The sequence below is a fragment of the Schistocerca americana genome, chromosome X (assembly GCF_021461395.2).
Source record: "Schistocerca americana isolate TAMUIC-IGC-003095 chromosome X, iqSchAmer2.1, whole genome shotgun sequence".
Classification (NCBI taxonomy): domain Eukaryota; kingdom Metazoa; phylum Arthropoda; class Insecta; order Orthoptera; family Acrididae; genus Schistocerca; species Schistocerca americana.
In genome coordinates, this window is record NC_060130.1 from 161,340,430 (window position 1) to 161,359,253 (window position 18,824).

The 18,824-nt window shown below is 38.4% G+C and overlaps 1 protein-coding gene across 1 annotated transcript in view; it reads right to left on the minus strand.

Annotated features, from left to right (window-relative positions):
* Positions 1-356: 356 nt before the first annotated feature.
* LOC124555880 overlaps positions 357-18,824 on the minus strand; it is a 244,877-nt gene continuing 226,409 nt past the window's right edge. Inside the window, exons 23-26 of the mRNA XM_047129941.1 lie at positions 14,653-14,951; positions 10,217-10,461; positions 9,917-10,134; positions 357-850 (exon numbers count right to left, since the gene is read on the minus strand). Coding sequence (XP_046985897.1) covers positions 726-850; positions 9,917-10,134; positions 10,217-10,461; positions 14,653-14,951 — 887 coding nt within the window. The 3' untranslated portion in view covers positions 357-725. The remainder of the gene's footprint in view (positions 851-9,916; positions 10,135-10,216; positions 10,462-14,652; positions 14,952-18,824) is intronic.

Genomic DNA, 18,824 nt, shown 5'->3' on the forward strand with positions numbered 1-18,824 from the left:
ATTTGTCTTTCTTACAAGCAGTCTTTACACTAAAGTGGAGTTTCCAAAAACAATGTTAGAATACAGGTAACATTTAAATACACATACACTCATTTAACCTAAACCTATTTATTTAAACAACACAATTAGAAAATAATTACAACAAAAATATAGAAAATAACCAAATATAAAATACACAGCATGAAATGATATTTGTTCAGTTCGTGCCATAGTCTGAATGGCGTTTATAACATATCAATCAGTAATGGCTTTAATTTGTACTCTCATAAAGTGATACGTATAATAATACTAATAATAACATTGTAGAGTGATACGTATAATAATAATAATAATAATAATAATAATAAGTAATTAACTATAAGTACTAGCCAAAGACATATTTTTTAAAAAAATACTGTTTTAACAGTCTTCTTAGATCAATAAAAACTAAACTTGCCACAATAAATGTTGATGCTCCTATAATCTTTCAGATTACTTACAAGAACATAAAAAGTGCTACATAAAGATCATTTGTAATTTTAGACCATCTTAAAATCTTTGAAAACTCTTTTTTAAGAAAATGTATGTGCTCAATTGCTAAACAAAGACAGTTCAATTAGTGCACAGTAGTTATCACAAAAAAACATTTTATAAATGATTCCATATTTGAACATGGCAGTTAGCCCCATATTCACAATCATTTAGCATGATCTTGTTTCACAACAGTTACTGAGAATTACAGCTTATTATTGTTTGGTGTTAACTTCACCTGCTTGATAGGCTGCTGAACGTTTATATTCCCTGAAGGCTCTTGAAAGCACAGTAACTGTAAATGCTGACGGTATTATGAAAATACCAAGGTAAGTGGTACCTGCAAGAAATAACAGCTATAAAATGAAATGTCATGGTGATTAAACTTGGCAACAAGCTTAACATTTGAAGTTACAGCTAAACACATTATAAAGGAAGCACATTAACGCCAAGAACATTAACATGCAAACAAATGTATCTCACTTGATATAAAATGTTAACATACATAGTAAACAATAGATGCATTATGCAGAATGATCAGTTTATGGTTCATTGCTTACAAATGAAAGTGAGATACTGCGCCTGTACTTCTTTTTCATGATTAAAAAAAGTGTTTACATCATTCATGATGCCTATTAAGTAGTTAAGTGGTGATGAGAATGGCAAAAATACAGTTGACTGATACTGTATACTCAACATGGAAAAAGTATTTCCAGCTTTGAAAGATTATAGAGAACACAGAAACAAACATACTTTCTACTAGAAAATAATGTTATGGGACAGCTCCTTTTATAAGGCTATACCTTATAGGTATTAGAAGTCCTAAAAGACTTATCTAGTTTTATCAGAATACTAGAAGACATTAAGAGTTCAAACATTATGACCTAACTGCAACAAAATGACTTACTCTGTGGAAACTAGCGCCAGTTATAAAAAGACTGATCACATGCAAACCAATCTATTTTCTTCAAATATGATATTACCAGTACTATGAATAGAAGAAACAAGGCAATGAGGAAACTATTAGTCCTAGAAAGAAAATGAGGAACACCATTCCCATATAAAGTTTTATGTATTTCAATTTTGTACTGGAAAGCATTTTTACAGGAACCTGCAGTTTTTAAGTTATTCTAAAAAAAAAATTACTTTTAACTGCCCCCCCCCCCCCCCCCCTCCACCGGTGGGGATTTTCAATATGTTGTTCATGACACATCCTCCAAACACTGTACAAAAATTTGCAACTACACAATTTTTTTCTTCTAATTTTTTGTTGCTGACTGATAACAACATCAAAAAAATTTGGAATATTATTACAAGGGAGACAGGGCAACCAAGAGTACAGGATGACGGCATTACCATCAAAGTGAATGGAAACTTGATAAACAACAAGCTGGAAGTCAAAAACATTTTGAATAATAATTTTTTAAATGTTGTAGAGAAAATAGGATCTAAATGTTCATTAGAAGAAGCAAGGCAGTTAATGGAAGAGGCCTTACCCACACCATTTGATACAATTGAAATTCCACCCACCTCTCCTTCTGAAATTAGGAAGATAATAAACACTCTTACGAATAAAAGCTCACATAGAATTGATGGCATTTCCAGCAGGATAATAAAAGCTTGTTCCTAAGAGATAAGTGGGATTCTTAGCCACATATGTAATAGCTCTCTGAAGAAGGGTATTTTCTCAGATAGACTGAAGTATGCCATTGTTATACCACTGCATAAAAAAGGGGATACATCTGATGTCAACAACTACCGCCCAATCTCTATTCTGACTGCCTTATCCAAAATTCTTGAAAAAGTAATGTATTGTAGAGTAGCTTCACACCTTTGTAAAAATAAAGTTTTCACAAAATGTCAGTTAGGTTTCCAGAAGGGTTTTTCAACGGAAAATGCTATATACACTTTCACTAATGACATATTAAATGCTCTGAGTAACCGGAAGTCACCCGTTGGGATTTTTTGTGATCTATCAAAGGCTTTTGATTGTGTAAATCATGGAATACTTCTAGATAAGCTCAAGTACTGTGGTATGAATCGAACAGTGCTCAAATGGTTTAAATCATACCTAACTGGAAGAGTGCAGAAAGTTGAAATAAACAGTTCACATAACATGCAAAAAACTGGTGATTTCTCAAACTGGGGAACAATCAAGAATGGGGTGCCACAAGGTTCGGTCTTGGGTCCTCTGCTGTTCTTAATATATATTAATGGCTTGCCATTCTATATTCACAAAGATGCAATTAATGGCTTGCCATTCTATATTCACGAAGATGCAAAGCTGGTACTTTTTGCCGATGATACAAGTATAGCTATCACACCCGACAGACAAGAATTAACTGGTGAAATTGTAAATGATGTTTTTCAGAAAATCATTAAGTGGTTCTCTGCAAATGGGATCTAATTAAACTTTGACAAAACACAGTATATTCAGTTCCACACAGGAAATGGAATGACACCATTAATAAATATAGACTTCGATCAGAAATCGGTAGCTAAGGTAGAATATTCAAATTTCTAGGTGTATGCATTGATGAGGGGTTGAACTGGAAAAAACACACTGAGGATCTGCTGAAACGTTTTGAGTTCAACTACTTATTCTATTAGGGTCATTGCAAATTTTGGCGACATACATCTGAGTAAATTAGGTTACCACACCTATTTTCATTCTCTGCTTTCGTATGACATATTCTGGGGTAACTCATCATTGAGTAAAAGAGTGTTCATTGCACTAGAGCGTGTAATCAGAATAATTGCTGGAGCTCATCCAAGATCCTCCTGCAGACACTTATTTAAAGAGCTAGAAAGCTTCACTGTAGCCTCACAATATACATATTCACTTATGAAATTTGTTATTAACAATCCGAAGGAATTCAAAAGTAATAGCAGGGTAATGGCTACAACACTAGGAGAAAGGATGATTTTCACTGCTCAAGGTTAAATCTAACTTTGGCTCAGAAGGGGGTAAATTACGCTGCCACAAAAGTCTTTGGTCACTTACCTAATAGCATCAAAAGTCTGACAGATAGCCATTAGCATTTAAAAGGAAATTAAAAGAATTTCTTAATGGCAACTCCTTCTACTCATTAGATGAATTGTTGGATATAGTAAGTGGGTAATTTCCTAACCCCCAACAAAAAAAAAAAAAAAAAAAAAAATTTAAAATATTGAGTGTCATGTAATATTTTGTCTAATGTAATATCTTGTATAGACACCTTTTATTAACCTGACACATTCCACATCATTACGAAATGTCGTATTCATGATCTATGGAACAAGTAGTAATCTAATCTAATCCAAACTATTGGAGCTGATACGTGTAACAGACACTTGAGAATGGCTACACAGCCAAAACTATGTAGTACTGAAACATATAAAATAAAAGGGTAGTTTAATCCTAACAATGGTGGCCAGCACAGCAAATTGACAGCATTCAACTATAATAATAGTTGCTGTCTCAAGCTTTTCACCTATCATGCTGTTAGTTATGAAGAAATTTGATCTGGTAAAAATTACCATAATATCTGACTAGATCTCGACAAAATATGTCAAGCACAAAGACTGGCAACTTGCTCATAATATCTAAATACAAAGTGGTGCACTTCGTGGAACATAAACATGTGATATCCTTTTAACTATAAGATTAATGAGTCACACCTTGTCAGTCATATCATAAATGTGTGTGCCTTGAAGGCTATGTGAGCAAGTGCCAGACAGTAAATCCAAAGGTCGAGCTTTCAAATCTCAGTAAAGTCAAAGAATTTTTCCTGTCACTTATCACTTCTTTCATATCTAGCAATAATTTGTTAAAGTGAAAAATACCAAATGGCACCACAGTTCGGGGTCCACCTGTATCTAGTCATCTCAAAGGTCAGAGGAGGCCAAGAGCATACTATCTACAATATGACCGTGCCTAATACAGCACTGAATTGTTTGAAAGAACCTTCGTGATGAGGACTGCTTTAACTCTCCATGCCTTTTTTCCCCTTTCCTCAACAATATGTAGAGATGTGTAACAGAACAACCACTTTGGCTCAGTTGTAGTTGAAGCAAATCACAGGCGATAGTTAACTGATAAAACATTGGGAAAACACAGTTTGCCTACAAAAGAGGGGACTTAAAATACACTTTTATGCCCTATACTTGAGTAATATTCAAGTGTATGGAACCCATATCAGGTTGGACTTACAGGGAACATCAAGGGATGGTGCAAATGGTTACAGACTTTTTATGTGTAGCAGAAAAAAAACCTCAAAACACACAAAATCTTACCACTCTCAGTACATGGATAGAATACAAGAAACTTCAGTATATAGTATGGTAGAAAGTACCCTCTGTCACACACTTCGCAATGATACACATACGAAGTGTGTGAGAAGAGCAGTGAGACTGATTTTTTATCTACCAATGTTTCCATTTTTCTTCAAACAACAACAATGTCCCCTTCAAAGTAGTTCCCTTTGGCAGCTATACATCAGCAGAGTTGTCATTCCCAATCGTGCTAGCAGTTCCAAAAGGCTTCAATTGGTAGGGCCTTTTTTTTTAACAGTTTGATCACATTCGTTTGAATATTCTTGCAAATCACAAAATGACATCCTTTTAAGACATTTTTCAATTTCGGGAGAAGAAAAAAGGTGATAAGGACTCAGATGAGGCAAATGAGGGGGGGGGGGGGGGGGGGGCTGTGGAACAACAAGAATGCCTTTTATGGTAAAAAATTCCATGATGGAAGTGGTCATGTGGCTTGGGGTGTTGTCATGTTTGCTCTTCAAGGTGAGGCCATCACTGAATTAAAGCCACTTGTCACAATGATACACTGTGAGTAAATGTGTGTGCATCGGAGATAAGACAGTCGGCACAAGAGCACACTCATAGATTTTTCATTAGGCTTCTCAGAATAAAAAAGTGCTGAGTCAACAAATCTAATGTTCTAAGGAATCATGTGGTTAATTATTAAAATGGATGAAGTGAATCCAATGTGCTTAGGAATCATGTGGTTAATTATTAAAATGTGTGAAGTGTTGGAATGTCAGACAGCAAAGACTCAGAACAATAATTTTTCTGAGAGCGCAGACATGAAATGAGTAGTTTCTGTTATTTGCCGAGGTGCGAACTATCTCCTCAGCTGAGCATATTGTCTGCTAATTGTATTTCGACAGATTTCTTGATCACTGAATCCCAATAGGATGAGGCTGTGAACAGTATCTTGACTTTCCCATAATTCATGCAATGGCCAATGGAAATACAATGTTCAGGCATTGCAGCTTTGTTGGGCTGTAGAAAGCGGATATATAGCTTGTGTTTGATGCAACATTCTTGTACAGAGCATATTGTTTGTTCTATGCAACTTTTAACATACTGACAAGGAATTTCATAAGTTCGTAAAAGCAGATCATCTTTCACAGATCCGGGAAGAGCTGCCATCTTGGCTGGTGTGTGGAAGATCACACCCACTTAATGCTTCTTTATTATTCTGCCCATACAGCATTTGGATTGGCAAAAGTGATCACTGTCATAAAGACTGAGGTATAACATCAATTGCAGTGATGCCATGAGATTGAGGGAAGAGATCGTAAGTTTAATAGACAAAGAAGTGTCATGGGCAACACAAATGTGGGTAGGTGCATTGAAGAGACAGAGATCGAGATGATGAAGTAGTACTACCCTCCACCAACATAGTACTACCCTCCACCACTTACCTCCACCCGGGCTGGTTCACTCACTGACAGTATCTGTGTTAACCAGCATGTAAACCCATCCAGATGCTCTGGGGTTCTGACAGAGGGCATGGTATCCTCAAAGGACTGGAGATGATCATAACTGAAATGCATTTCATGGAAATTAACACAGATCGCAGAACAGGCGGACATTAGTTGTTACCCCACAGCCACTGGCAGATGACTGTCGTATTTCCACTGTGTGAGATATTTGTCATGATACTGCATAAACAACCTAGAAAGGGCTCTCCCCACAAGTATCGTGAAGCCAGAGCAATTGCCAGACTGACGGCCACTGCCCAGAGTCCTGATACCACCAGACAGGCACCTGTTCCTCAGCACTTACAGAGAGGTAATATCTCAGGCCTCAATAGTGCATTCCCTGCGTAGTCAGGTTCCTTGCATGGCCTACATGTCTCTAACAATATTAGAAAAGGTGGAGAACAGACCTGGATGTGGGGACTTAATGAAAGTAAGTGGTTGAAAATAAATAAGTAAAATGGGAAAAGCCATAATCAATGTCCTGCGACAAGCTAGGTTGTCAATAGGCAATCTGTCTACAGACAGAGTACGAGAAAAGATATAGTCAGAAAGTAAGACTGCAACGCTGGAAAGGAAAAAAATAATGCAGTGACTCGAGACCCCATGCTCGCCACAGGTTTTCTCAGAAAAGAGTTGCAAGGCCACAAGAGAGTGAGGGAGTGGGAGAGGGATTAGGGGGATATCATTACAGTTCCTTCTTGAAGAAACTACTCATTGTAGTGATATAAGCGTTTGGTGGAAGATTTGGAGGGGGGGATGACAAGCCTCAAACATAACTCTAGGAGACTTCTAGCCTGCTGCCTTAAATCCACAGTTCCTGATTGTGCAAATATTGTTGCTCAACAGCTGGCATTCTCAAATGGTGTTCAATAGGCTCCTAAAACTATGACCTTCGACTTCTTGAAAATGCAGGAGGAGCACATCATATTGAGCATCATTTGCTACACCGATCTATGTCCTACAAATGTGTGAAAGAGGAGTAAAATCGATGACTTGTAGGGTGTGTGCTACCTTTGCAAAACATTAAGCTGCCTCAAGCCAAATATGGAATACGTGTCTTCATCATCATTTTTGGCAGTTCTGGAAACACTTCATTCGTAAATGAACAAGACAAATAATCATTTAGTTTTGAAGTTCCAGCAATAACTGTGTTTGCAGACTAAATTACAGGAATTCATGTCCACCTATTATAAAAAGAACTGTTCTTTTTAACATGAACATCGACAGGAATCAGACACAACACCAACATAAACACTGGTTTGTGAAGTTCAAAAGTCTAACTTGTGAGGGAAGTTACTCAGAAACCTGTACTGTGCTTCTGTGTATACTTCCACAACAGATGAGAATGCAGATGAGGACAAAAACTACTAAAATAACTTTACAGATAGCCAGCTACCAGCATATAATAATGTGAACAGAGTTCTACAAAACCCAACAAAATAGAAAATAAGAACTGAATAAAAGTACACACTGATGATAGCACAAAGATGTTGAAACATATTTGGGAATTTGAAAACAGTTGTTTGCATAACAGATGAACCTGAATTCCCAAAATAAAAAGAACTCCCTCGTATATGGTGCCACTGCATTGTTAAAAAGTGTTCTGGACGGATGACTGCTCATGTCATAAATGTTCAGGGTTGATTTGCTGGCCAGTGGCTTGCCCTTCAATAGTTATTATCAGGGTTAACCATAAGCAATCTCTGTCATTAACACATTTTTAACTACAACAGTTTGCCTGGCAGAGGAAATTTTACCTAGCCCAAGATTCTAACTGTAGACACTTGGCACAGTGAGGCACAAACTCTGTTCAAAGCTCCGTGGTTTGACTATGTCCGAGATCTAGTATCTCAGTTTTTTGGGCACAATAAAGAGCACCAATTTGTCATTTCTTTTGTAGGGTTTGTACACAACTGTCACAAAGGAACCTCTTTACTGAAGCAGCAGGAGTTTTCCCTATCAAATATGGCAGCTACATCTGGTTTTCCCATCAGTGCATTATCGTAAGTAATATAGGCTGCAGGAACTCCTGTTATAGTTTGCAACACTGACAGCCAACAATACAATCACAAACATAAACTATTGGAACAAGACACACAACAGACCTCACTAACATCCTTGGCCATCTAGCAGAATGCGATCAGGAACATACAAAAATTTGCACAAAAATCTTGAAAATTCACTGGAGTGCAAAACTTAAGGATGAAAGTAACTTTCACACAATGTGTCACTGCCAAATAACATAGCTCGATAGAAGGAACTGCTACAGTACAGTATAGAAGGTAACGGAAAGACACACAATGAGAAGAACAAAAATGACACTTTGATTCAAAGACAATAATCACACAGAAGTCACCGTGATTTATAATGGTCCTCTGGACATTAGGAAAGATGGAAAATGGTTCTTAATAAGGTATGTGATCATCATGGATGGCAATGCATACTCTGCAATGTACTGGCAAAAGGTTGGTAAAGAATTATTGTGGCAGAGCGATATTTGCTAAATATCCTCTCATTCCAAGAACTACTCCACCTGCACAGTTCAATATAGTCACACACTGTCATCCATAAAAACAAAGACAGGGTGAAATGAACCCAGAAAAGGTGCACATGGGGAAAGAGCACAGCATCACAACAATGCTGACTGATAAATGTACCATGTTCAAAGATTTTGAGGTCAGTACGTCCATGCAACAACATGCCTCCCAACACTTTTAACAAAAGTGATAATGTTCGACAAAGCTGGGCGTATCCTCATCTGGTGAAAGGTGGGAACACGCAATGCACCCAGGAACATTGTTGAAAATGGTCATTTTGACGGTCCATGTGTTGTGCAGTGAGTCATAATGTTGCATGGGTGCAGTGACCTGCCAATCATTGAACACAGTACACCCACCAGTCAACATTGTGACACTGTACTCCTTCCCAAAGTGCATATTTTCAGGGTACATTTGGCACTGACTTCATTTTTATGGATGACAAAGTGTGATCACATTGAACTGTGACGGTGGGACAGCTCTTGAACGAGAGGATACTCAATGAAAGGACTGGCCTGCCTATTCCTCTGACTTAAATTCCATCGAATGTATGTGGGATGCATTGGGGAGATGTATTATAGCACATCCAACAGTTGTCAACTGTGGTGGTGGAGGAATGGAATGCTCTACCACAAGAACTCCCTACCAACCATGTGGCCAGCATGGGAGCACATTGCAGAACATTCATTGCCATCTGTGGTGATCACACACCCTATTAAGAACCACATCCCATCTTTCCTTATGTCCAGCAGACCATTATAAATCGTGGTGACTTTCAATAAAAGTGTCATTTCTGTTTGTCTGTCTTTCAGTTACCTTTTGTACTATACTGTAGGAGTTCATTCTATGTGTGGTCGATGTTTCATCGACCTATGTTACTTGGCAGTAACACATCATGCAAAAGTTACTTTCACCCTAAAGTTTTGCACACCATTGTAGTTATAGGTGTTAAAAGAATGAGTTCTAATTTTCTTATTAAGAACAATGGCGACTATATTCACAAAAACAACAAATCATGACAGATTAACCAGTAGTGTTTTATCACTCATACATGAATCTGGTCCTCTAGTTACAGTAACATTGCTGAAAACTGGACATAAGACTTACCAGCAACTAAAGCCAAAGCCCAGTATATAATGATCTCTCCCATATATGCTCTGATCTGAACAGCAGCACTCCATTTAGGCAGCACATTCACCCTCCAAACTGAGGTGACTGGATTTTTTAGAGAGAGCATTTTCCTGTGGCTGCTCGACTGTAATAATATTTGTCCAATTGTATAGGAACACAGTACAATATACATTTCTGTCAGTGATGCCTTTAATCTGTGAAACAAGATAAAAAATTTTTTTCTTCTTCAGTAAGTAGAGAGATGTCAACAGCAATTAATATATGTAAGAGACTAACCTATAGTCCAAGATAGCTTTTGTAGTGAATGTCAATATGAATGGAAATGTCATAAGTCCCACTGCTATCATGTATCCAACACCTTCTGAGATAGCTAGGAAGGAATACAGATACAGGTCTTCATGAAAAATAAAGTGTAAAGAATATAACGACTGCAATATTGTAGATATTATAACAGATCTTAATATTTCTTCTTCCACTCCCTGCAAATATGCTTTTATGGCAATCAACATGTTCAGTGCAATCTGAAACACAAACAAAAACAGCTAATTAAACAATTTCTGTTACTAATGTAATTACAGCATTACATTAATTATTTATTCACAGATGATGAAGGCATTAACCCTACAGCTAACACTATAAGGCATGCACACATAGCCTACAGGTAATTATGTAAATGTCAGAAGTGATATGTCAAGATAATCAAAACAACAACAACAGCAGATACCACTAGCCATCGACTTCTGGCAAATTCCTCCCACTCTCCGAACAGCCTCTCCATGAGGAGAACATGTTCAAAATGTGTAGTGTTAAGTTAAACACAAAATAAATACAAATGTGAGCAACAGCTGTAGAACACAAATAGTAATTGTTACAATATACATGCCCAATCAAGGCTGGACAAGAATGTATAGATTCTCTTGCCACTACAGAAACTACTAGACATCAAATCATTCAAATGGCTCTGAGCACTATGGGACTTAACTTTTGAGGTCATCATCAGTCCCCTAGAACTTAGAACTACTTAAACCTAACTAACCTAAGGACATCACACACATCCATGACCGAGGCAGGATTCGAACCTGTGACCATAGCTGTCGCGCGGTTCCAGACTGTAGCGCCTAGAACCACTCGGCCACTCTGGCTGGCAAACTACTAGACATCACTGTAATCGATGTTGTGACACGTGATATGGCGGCATGTGAAATTAAAGTAAAAAAAAAGCTGCTTGGAGACTGTTTAGCATAGTTCTGGAATGTTGAGCCCACGGCATATAAATAGGTATCAGCAGGCCAGGTGACTGAATGGTGGACTTAGACTATGAGGGTCAATCAAGGTGTGGAATCTGGGTTACTATGCTAAAGGATTTTTCTACTAATTCTCACATCACAGTCCACATTGACATCCTAAAACCCTAACTACTTTGAGAATTTTGTTTGCTCTTTTCTAGGTATGAATCATATAGAGAAGTGTCTCTACACTAATCAATTTTCTTTATTTCTAAAACTAGCTGAGAAACCTAGCTGCATTGCTCGGGTATTCATTTTGCCAATTTTCTATTAGAAATGAATACAAAAAATGAGCTGTGTTTGAAGTACAGTATTTTTAAAAAATTTATTACTATGTGTTCATGAAAACGCTTTGTAAATTATCAAACAGTCATGTAAAGAAATATGCACGATGTACAAATTTGTAGGAACAGTATCCAGATTAAGGAACACGATCCCGAACAGTTTCTGTACGCTGGTCACTGCTGCTTCACGTGTCTACAAAGTGATTTTGTAACAGTCTCTATGACAATGCCTCTTCATAGCTTTGTAGATGGCTACAATTTTTGCCTGCAGCCGTCTCCGCTTCACGATTGAAAGATGTCAAAAGCGGTGCCAGTTGTCAGGGATTTCCTCAAGTTGACTCAACTGTAGGAGTGTCTTAGCACTAAAGAATAAATGCATTAAAACTTCATGAATGATGCAGCTCTTTTTCACCCACCTCACTGATCGCCACGTTGTATCACCTGAACTATGGGTCTTACATTCACTGCAATTGTTGCCTGACAGTAAAAGACATGTGTACCAAGTTCAGTTGGATTGGTCCACTGGTTCAGGAGGAGATGGGGAAAACACAAATGGACCCCCCTCCCCCCACACACACACACATTTTTATAATACTTAGAGATTGGAAAATGTGGAGTTGAAGACCAAATGCAAAAAAATATCAGGCAGTCCACCGCTGACAAAAGGCAATGAAGCAAACCACTACTAACTGAACAATTGTGAGGATAAACTGACTGCGATATGACAATGCAAGAAAAATGTGTGTAATACAGAGCAGATAGCACTCATATCTCAAAAGATAAAGTAGTTTTAAATATAGCACTTAAAATACTGGAATAAAACATTACGTAAGAGATGAGCAATCTGTGGTACAATTGTGGCAATATGAAGATTTGATTGCCAGAAAAAAGAATAAAATACTTTGCTGGTTTGGCTCATAAATAAAGAAATATCTTGATGATTATTTATTGAAGATGATAAAACTGCTATGGCAATATGATTACATTACACTAAAACTGATAGTAGAAGATAAATCTCTAAGGTAACACAACTGTACATAAACTCGGGGTTGTTGAATTTAGTACGACATCAAGCTTCCCAGTGATGCTTCTAAACACTTTGACATTGCACAAAACAGCACCTGGATACTGAGGAACCTCCTTACTCAGAGTTTGTACTCTACTCCGTGAAGTTCCACCAGTCTTAGAAAACCACAAAAGGTCACCAACCAACCACATTCCATACATGTTCAGGGGTGACATGTCACGCAAATGTGCAAACCAGAGAAGGAGTGGTACACATCTTTCTTCTAGTATGGCTTCCACATTTCTCATTATAAGAATCCAAGCCTTGTCCTGTTGAAATACAGGCTCCTGAGTTGTCTGCTGGAGGTGTAAGTCTTCTACTTCAAAAACATAGTTGATTTACTAGTTATTCTTTAGATTGCACTTGAGATGTACAAAATGAGAACTCAAGTTGCATCCAGTGATGTCCCACATCATTTGCAGGATTGCAATCACTGTGGCAGCATTTCATTCATATGTGGCCATCACAATCGGATATGTTAAACCAAGACTCCTCAACCATTCTGGTGACAATGCCTATGTGGACAACACATATTACCAATGCAGTTTGCAGTAAGACAATGTTCAACCATCAAACACATCTGCACCAGCTGCAATGTTTCAGAATTGAACTAATACTATACTGCCATTATGGTCATGCAAACAAAATGGTGGTCATCTTAAGTTGTGGTCACTTGGTGTGATCAACACATTCATTCAACAAATAACATACCATGTTCAAACTAAAATGACACCATACGACAAATCCATGTCCACAAGATTCATAATTATGGTCAGTTCGAAATCACTTGTCTGTACAACTGTGTGTGCCCTCTGATGTTTGATTTAAGGTGTCCACTTTGCATGAGAGCCCTTTACTGATGCAGCTTGTGAAGTTAAGTATGACAATTCTCTTTTTGGCAACAGTGTAATAGCTCAGTTTCATTAATGAGAAGCAAAGCAGCTGGTATCCCTGAAATTTGGAAGGAGGTGATCTACACAAAGTGGAAATGATGTAGCACAGGACTTTCTGTCAGTGACTGCTACTGTGCGTGTGTCCTCAGGAACCCACAGATAAGCTGTGGATGTTCCAGCTGGCTTTGGATAGCAGCTTAATGAATCCTAGAAGTTCTAACACCATAACAGGAAGATGGTATAATACGCTTACCATACCACATGAACTTTCACCACAGCAAAAATTCCAGTCAGGTAATACTGAAGCATTCTACAACAGGGAAATATGTATGGAGAGAGACATGAAAGACTTTGAATAAGTTCCAGAAATGAGATGGTATTCATAAGTGTGACATAAACTTTGTTATATTTTGCTGAAGTGCCATGTAATGCAACAGCTTTAAAGTAAATAAAGATATTTTGTGGTTCTTATTTCAATCCATAGATTTCCTTTACTGTTAACAGTATATTTTCTAGTGCCTGTAAGTGTTTTTGTGCGTATTATTGTGCTCTAATTTGTCCAGACACTATTCAACCAACATATGGGCAAACAGGCATCTGCAGCCAGCGTAGGCAAATAGCTCACACAGGTTCAGCCATGCAGCTGGGCTATAGTCTACAGAATCATAGGCCATGCCCAGGCACCCATAATATAATGTTAATATTTATTTTATCATATTTGTTGAACATGACATTTATTTTTATTCAACAGATACAAGATATTTGGAGTCAGATTCCATATTTAGACAGGACACACAACACTCTTCAGAGTAGGAACATTAAGCTGGGACCTTTCTGGAGATCCTGATCCCACACCTCCCTCAAACGACAATAAAAGTTGACACAAACATAGATATGATGTTAATCCCATTTTGAAGTACTGTGCAAATTTCTTTACACGTACATCATGGTACCAGAACAAATGTTGAAGATAATTTATTCAATTAACAAGATCAAAACATATACCTACAATCAAGATTTATCTTGTCACTGGGGATAAACTGCATTGGCCAGAGGTGGGTCACCTTGGCATGAAGTTGATGCTTTTCTGTTTGCCTTTTAATTTCTTTACGTCACATACACAGAAATGATCTCATAATGAAGTTATAGTATCACATTTGCTGCAAAAATAATATTTACTTACCACAATAATTATGGAAAATCGATGAAGGATGAGCTTTACATTGAATTTTCCAATACGAGGAGTAACTTCTCGTCCCATCCAGAAGTCATACCACATAAAGCCTTTTGATCCATATGGATTAAGATAGGAGATAGGCAATTTACCACCTCTTCTGTACAGAATTAGAGAAAATACAATTCCCACAAGCATTGCTGAAACTGCAGCCTCACTATACACACTGACTACAATGTCAGCAACTTCCCTTTTGAAGTAGCACACTGATGAAATTAGAACCAGTGCAAACAGGGCTGCAAAAATTCCTGTGGAACAAAATATAGAAAGAGATAACTTTATGTTCCTTGAGAACATTAATTAAATTTACTCCACGAAATTTACAATTGCAATATTTATATGGTAGTCATTACAACAGGCTTCATATTACAAACCAGGGAGAAAATCACAACCAGAATTAAGAAAAATCCCTCAATGACTGATCAAGAACAAGTACTCACTGTTAAATACACCACCCCAACAGTCCCCTCCCCGACACAACTACCCCACAATCCCCTTGCTATGGCCACCAACTGGGATGGGTACAGAGATGTGTCTGGGATTGGGCAGGTGGCAAGTAATAGCAGGTAGGGAAAGAGGAGGGGCATGTGGTGAAGCATAGCGGAGAGGGGAGGGGAGAGGAGGGGGCACGTGGCGAGGCATAACGGAGAGGGAAGGGGAGGGGGTAGGTGATGAGGCGCGGCTGTGAGGGGTGGGTGGCGAGGCGCAGCTGTGAGGAGTTGGTGGCGAGGCGCAGCTGTGGGGGGCGGGTAGCGAGGGTCGGGTGGTGAGGGGCGGCTGTGAGGGGCGGGTGGCGAGGCGTGGCTGTGAGGGGCGGGTGGCGAGGCGCGGCTGTGAGGGGCGGGTGGCGAGGCGCGGCTGTGAGGGGCGGGTGGCGAGGCGCGGCTGTGAGGGGCGGGTGGCGAGGCACAGCTGTGAGGGGCGGGTGGCGAGGCACAGCTGTGAGGGGCGGGTGGCGAGGCACGGCTGTGAGGGGTTTTATGTGAAAATTCTTAAAAGATTTTAAATAAAACAAATGATGTTAATATTCTACATCAGTATTCTTTGCGTCTACATATTTAATTCACAACATAGTCACCCTGGCGACAAAAGCTTTTCCCCAACAACAGGAGACTAGTTTGTTGATACTGTCACTGTATAATGTTTAACATTGTTGATGGAGCCACAATCTCACGTATTCTTGCATTGCTTCATCATTATCAAATCGAAGTCCTCGAAGGTGTTCTTTAAGTTTTGCAAACAGATGAAAAACAGATGAAAATCAGATGGGACCAAGTTGGGACTGGATGGAGAATGATCAATGACAGTGAATGCAGTGTGTCGGACTGTTGCAGACACTGCAATGCTCATATGTGGTCTAGCATTGTCTTGCTAAAGGAAAGGGTGTTTCATGTGCAGAGAAAAGCTTTGAATTCGAACCTTTATTACAGCACGCTGTTTCTCACGTACCAGCAGCTTTGTTATACACCATCATGTTTTAAGTTAAAATTCAGAGACCTCTAGCGGCAGAGGACATGAAGAACAAAGATGTAGAATGTTAATAAAGTTTGCTTTATTTAAACAGCTTTAAATTTTAACATGAAAATTCAGAGGTATTACTTTTCAGCACACCCTCATTTCTTTAATTCTTGGATATGTTGACATAAGCACAAAAAATGGCAAACACATGATCATTAACTTTGAATATAAAGTGCTTTAAAAAGTGAGAGTCTAGTTGTAGAAAGCAGCACTATACATTGTCCTACTGACAATTACAGATCAGGTCCAAGTTCACACTGGGGAAGGATGGAGAAAGAGAGTGCTACCTCGTTCAGCAACTGAAATATTGTTAACCAAGGTATGCCTTTATTGTAACTAGTTAAGACATCCTTATATGTTTATCTATTAAATTATCAAACATTACTGGATTTCCAAATAGTTACGAAAGCTGTTTTGATAAGAAATATATCTACATGTTGAAAAGAAGTGTGGCTGTGTGCAGCCCTTAGGTATGTATAACACTGCCAATAATCAAGTAGTACACATCTACAATTCCTGCATTTTCACAAGAGATTTCCTTGCATGCAATGTATATAAATGCAAGCCTTGATAAAAATGACAGGAAAATTTTGTGGCAACATGAAGGGCATCCAGCCAACCTCGTAGCAATGCCAAATCTGATAACCACGCCAACCCTGTGTAGGTACGAGATAAAGGCAAAAGAAAAAGACGACGACTCTCTCGCAAAGAGCTAAAGACAGTTCCTTAATAAGACAGCCCCATGTAATACATACTTTTCACATTAACCAACAGAAGTTGTCATTTTCTAAATTGTCCTTTTGTATAATACGTAGAAAAGAACATGCACTATGGGAAATGTAACACTATTTCACATTTGTTGAGTTTGTAAATATTAATATGATGTGACAGTGTTGAAATGTGCACAAGATCACATGTTTGTTAGATGAAGATTCACATTTGTAACATGTAAACAGTTTCTGAATTTTTTATGACACCTAAAAATGAGATGACATTATTCTCATATGTCTGCAAAATCTGATAATGGGTTTATAATAAGTAACTGTTAAAAGTGGTTGTAACACTACCGCCCTGCTCGGACGTAGGTTAGCTCTATAAAGCCTGTACTGTAATAAGTTCACGGGCTTCACCTTATGAACAAGGATTTTAGTACATTAGTTGACCGCGTGTACCTAATAGAAGCAAAATCGGACTTATCTTCAGTCAATAACTACAGTGACGCATCAAGCAAATGTACAGTATAATTATTCTTTCGCATGGACAAGAAGTACACACAGTAGATGCTACCTATAACTAACAATTCGGTCGCCAGCCTACTTAGGCAATTAGTGAGTTTTTTCCTTGTACAAGTGGGTGCATGTACAAGCATAGTAACACGTAGTAACGATACGGTATATGGCAAAGTTTGGAATCCGAAAAATCCACTGAACTAAAGTTTGCTCTTTTTGTACTAATTTGGACGAACTACATTTACAGAACACCACACAGTAATGATTACTACTAACTACATTTTTGTATGTTGAGCAGACTGACATCGGGCATAGATTACCCTATAATTAGCAGTTTTGAAAGCACATATACAATGTTACTATTAAAGATGGAAAAACACTAATACACTTAGGTATAATATAGAATTTAGCTTTACTGGTCAAATCTGAGCAGTACACATCAAGGTTTGAACGGATGGATAAGAGAAAGAGGGGGGGGCCCTGAAACTGTTATAGTGGTTATACTGAAACTGTTAAGTACTGAAGGCAAATTAACACACAAATTTTATCAATCTCTGGATAACTACTCTTTTGTCTTACTTCTGAATAATTTAACTGTCATTATTTCTGTCTCAAATTAATTAAATAACATCGCTAACTCAATTAAAAAAAATAACTCTCTTGTTCTTTACCAACATTTGCAACAACACACAGAACTTTATATACCTTTATGGTATAGATTAATCTGCTGATAATTCTCATTAACTTTAACATTAAACTTTCAGTTTAGGATACTCGGATTGCACAATACGAGGTAAGGATCCTGTCTAGGTCAGTGATCAGGATAAGTCATGGCTAAAGCAATTTTGGTAAAAGTCACATTATTATTGAACCGTTAGAAACAGTTTCGACGCTGGTCCACACAGATACACTTCTAAAGATGAAATAAATGTTTGACCTGTGCAAGTCGGTGCGGCGGTTGGCGGGCAGCGAGCTAGCGGGCAGCACGGCACACATACAAGCACGGCTAAGGCTCACACAACATCGGCACTTTCCATCTTCTTAGCGTCGTAATTTTTCCAGTTTTGTGCCTCAGAATATAGCCATGCCAAGTAGTCGTCGGAATCGGTTCATCCGAGGCTCAATGGAATCCACTTTTCCTGGGTAGCCTCCTCGGTACAGTACGTGTACTTCCGACTGTTGCTCGCCTCCGACTGTGTTACTGAGCCCGTTGTGCAGAACCGCGCTAGTGTGCGTTTTCCCGCCTCGCCTGCCTCCACCTTTTCCCGCTCCCCTACAGGTAGGGTATTCACCACAGGTTTTCTACTACACATATCCTAACGCATTACCTACGTATGGACCAAGTGTATAAATTACAATTTTCACATCTTACAA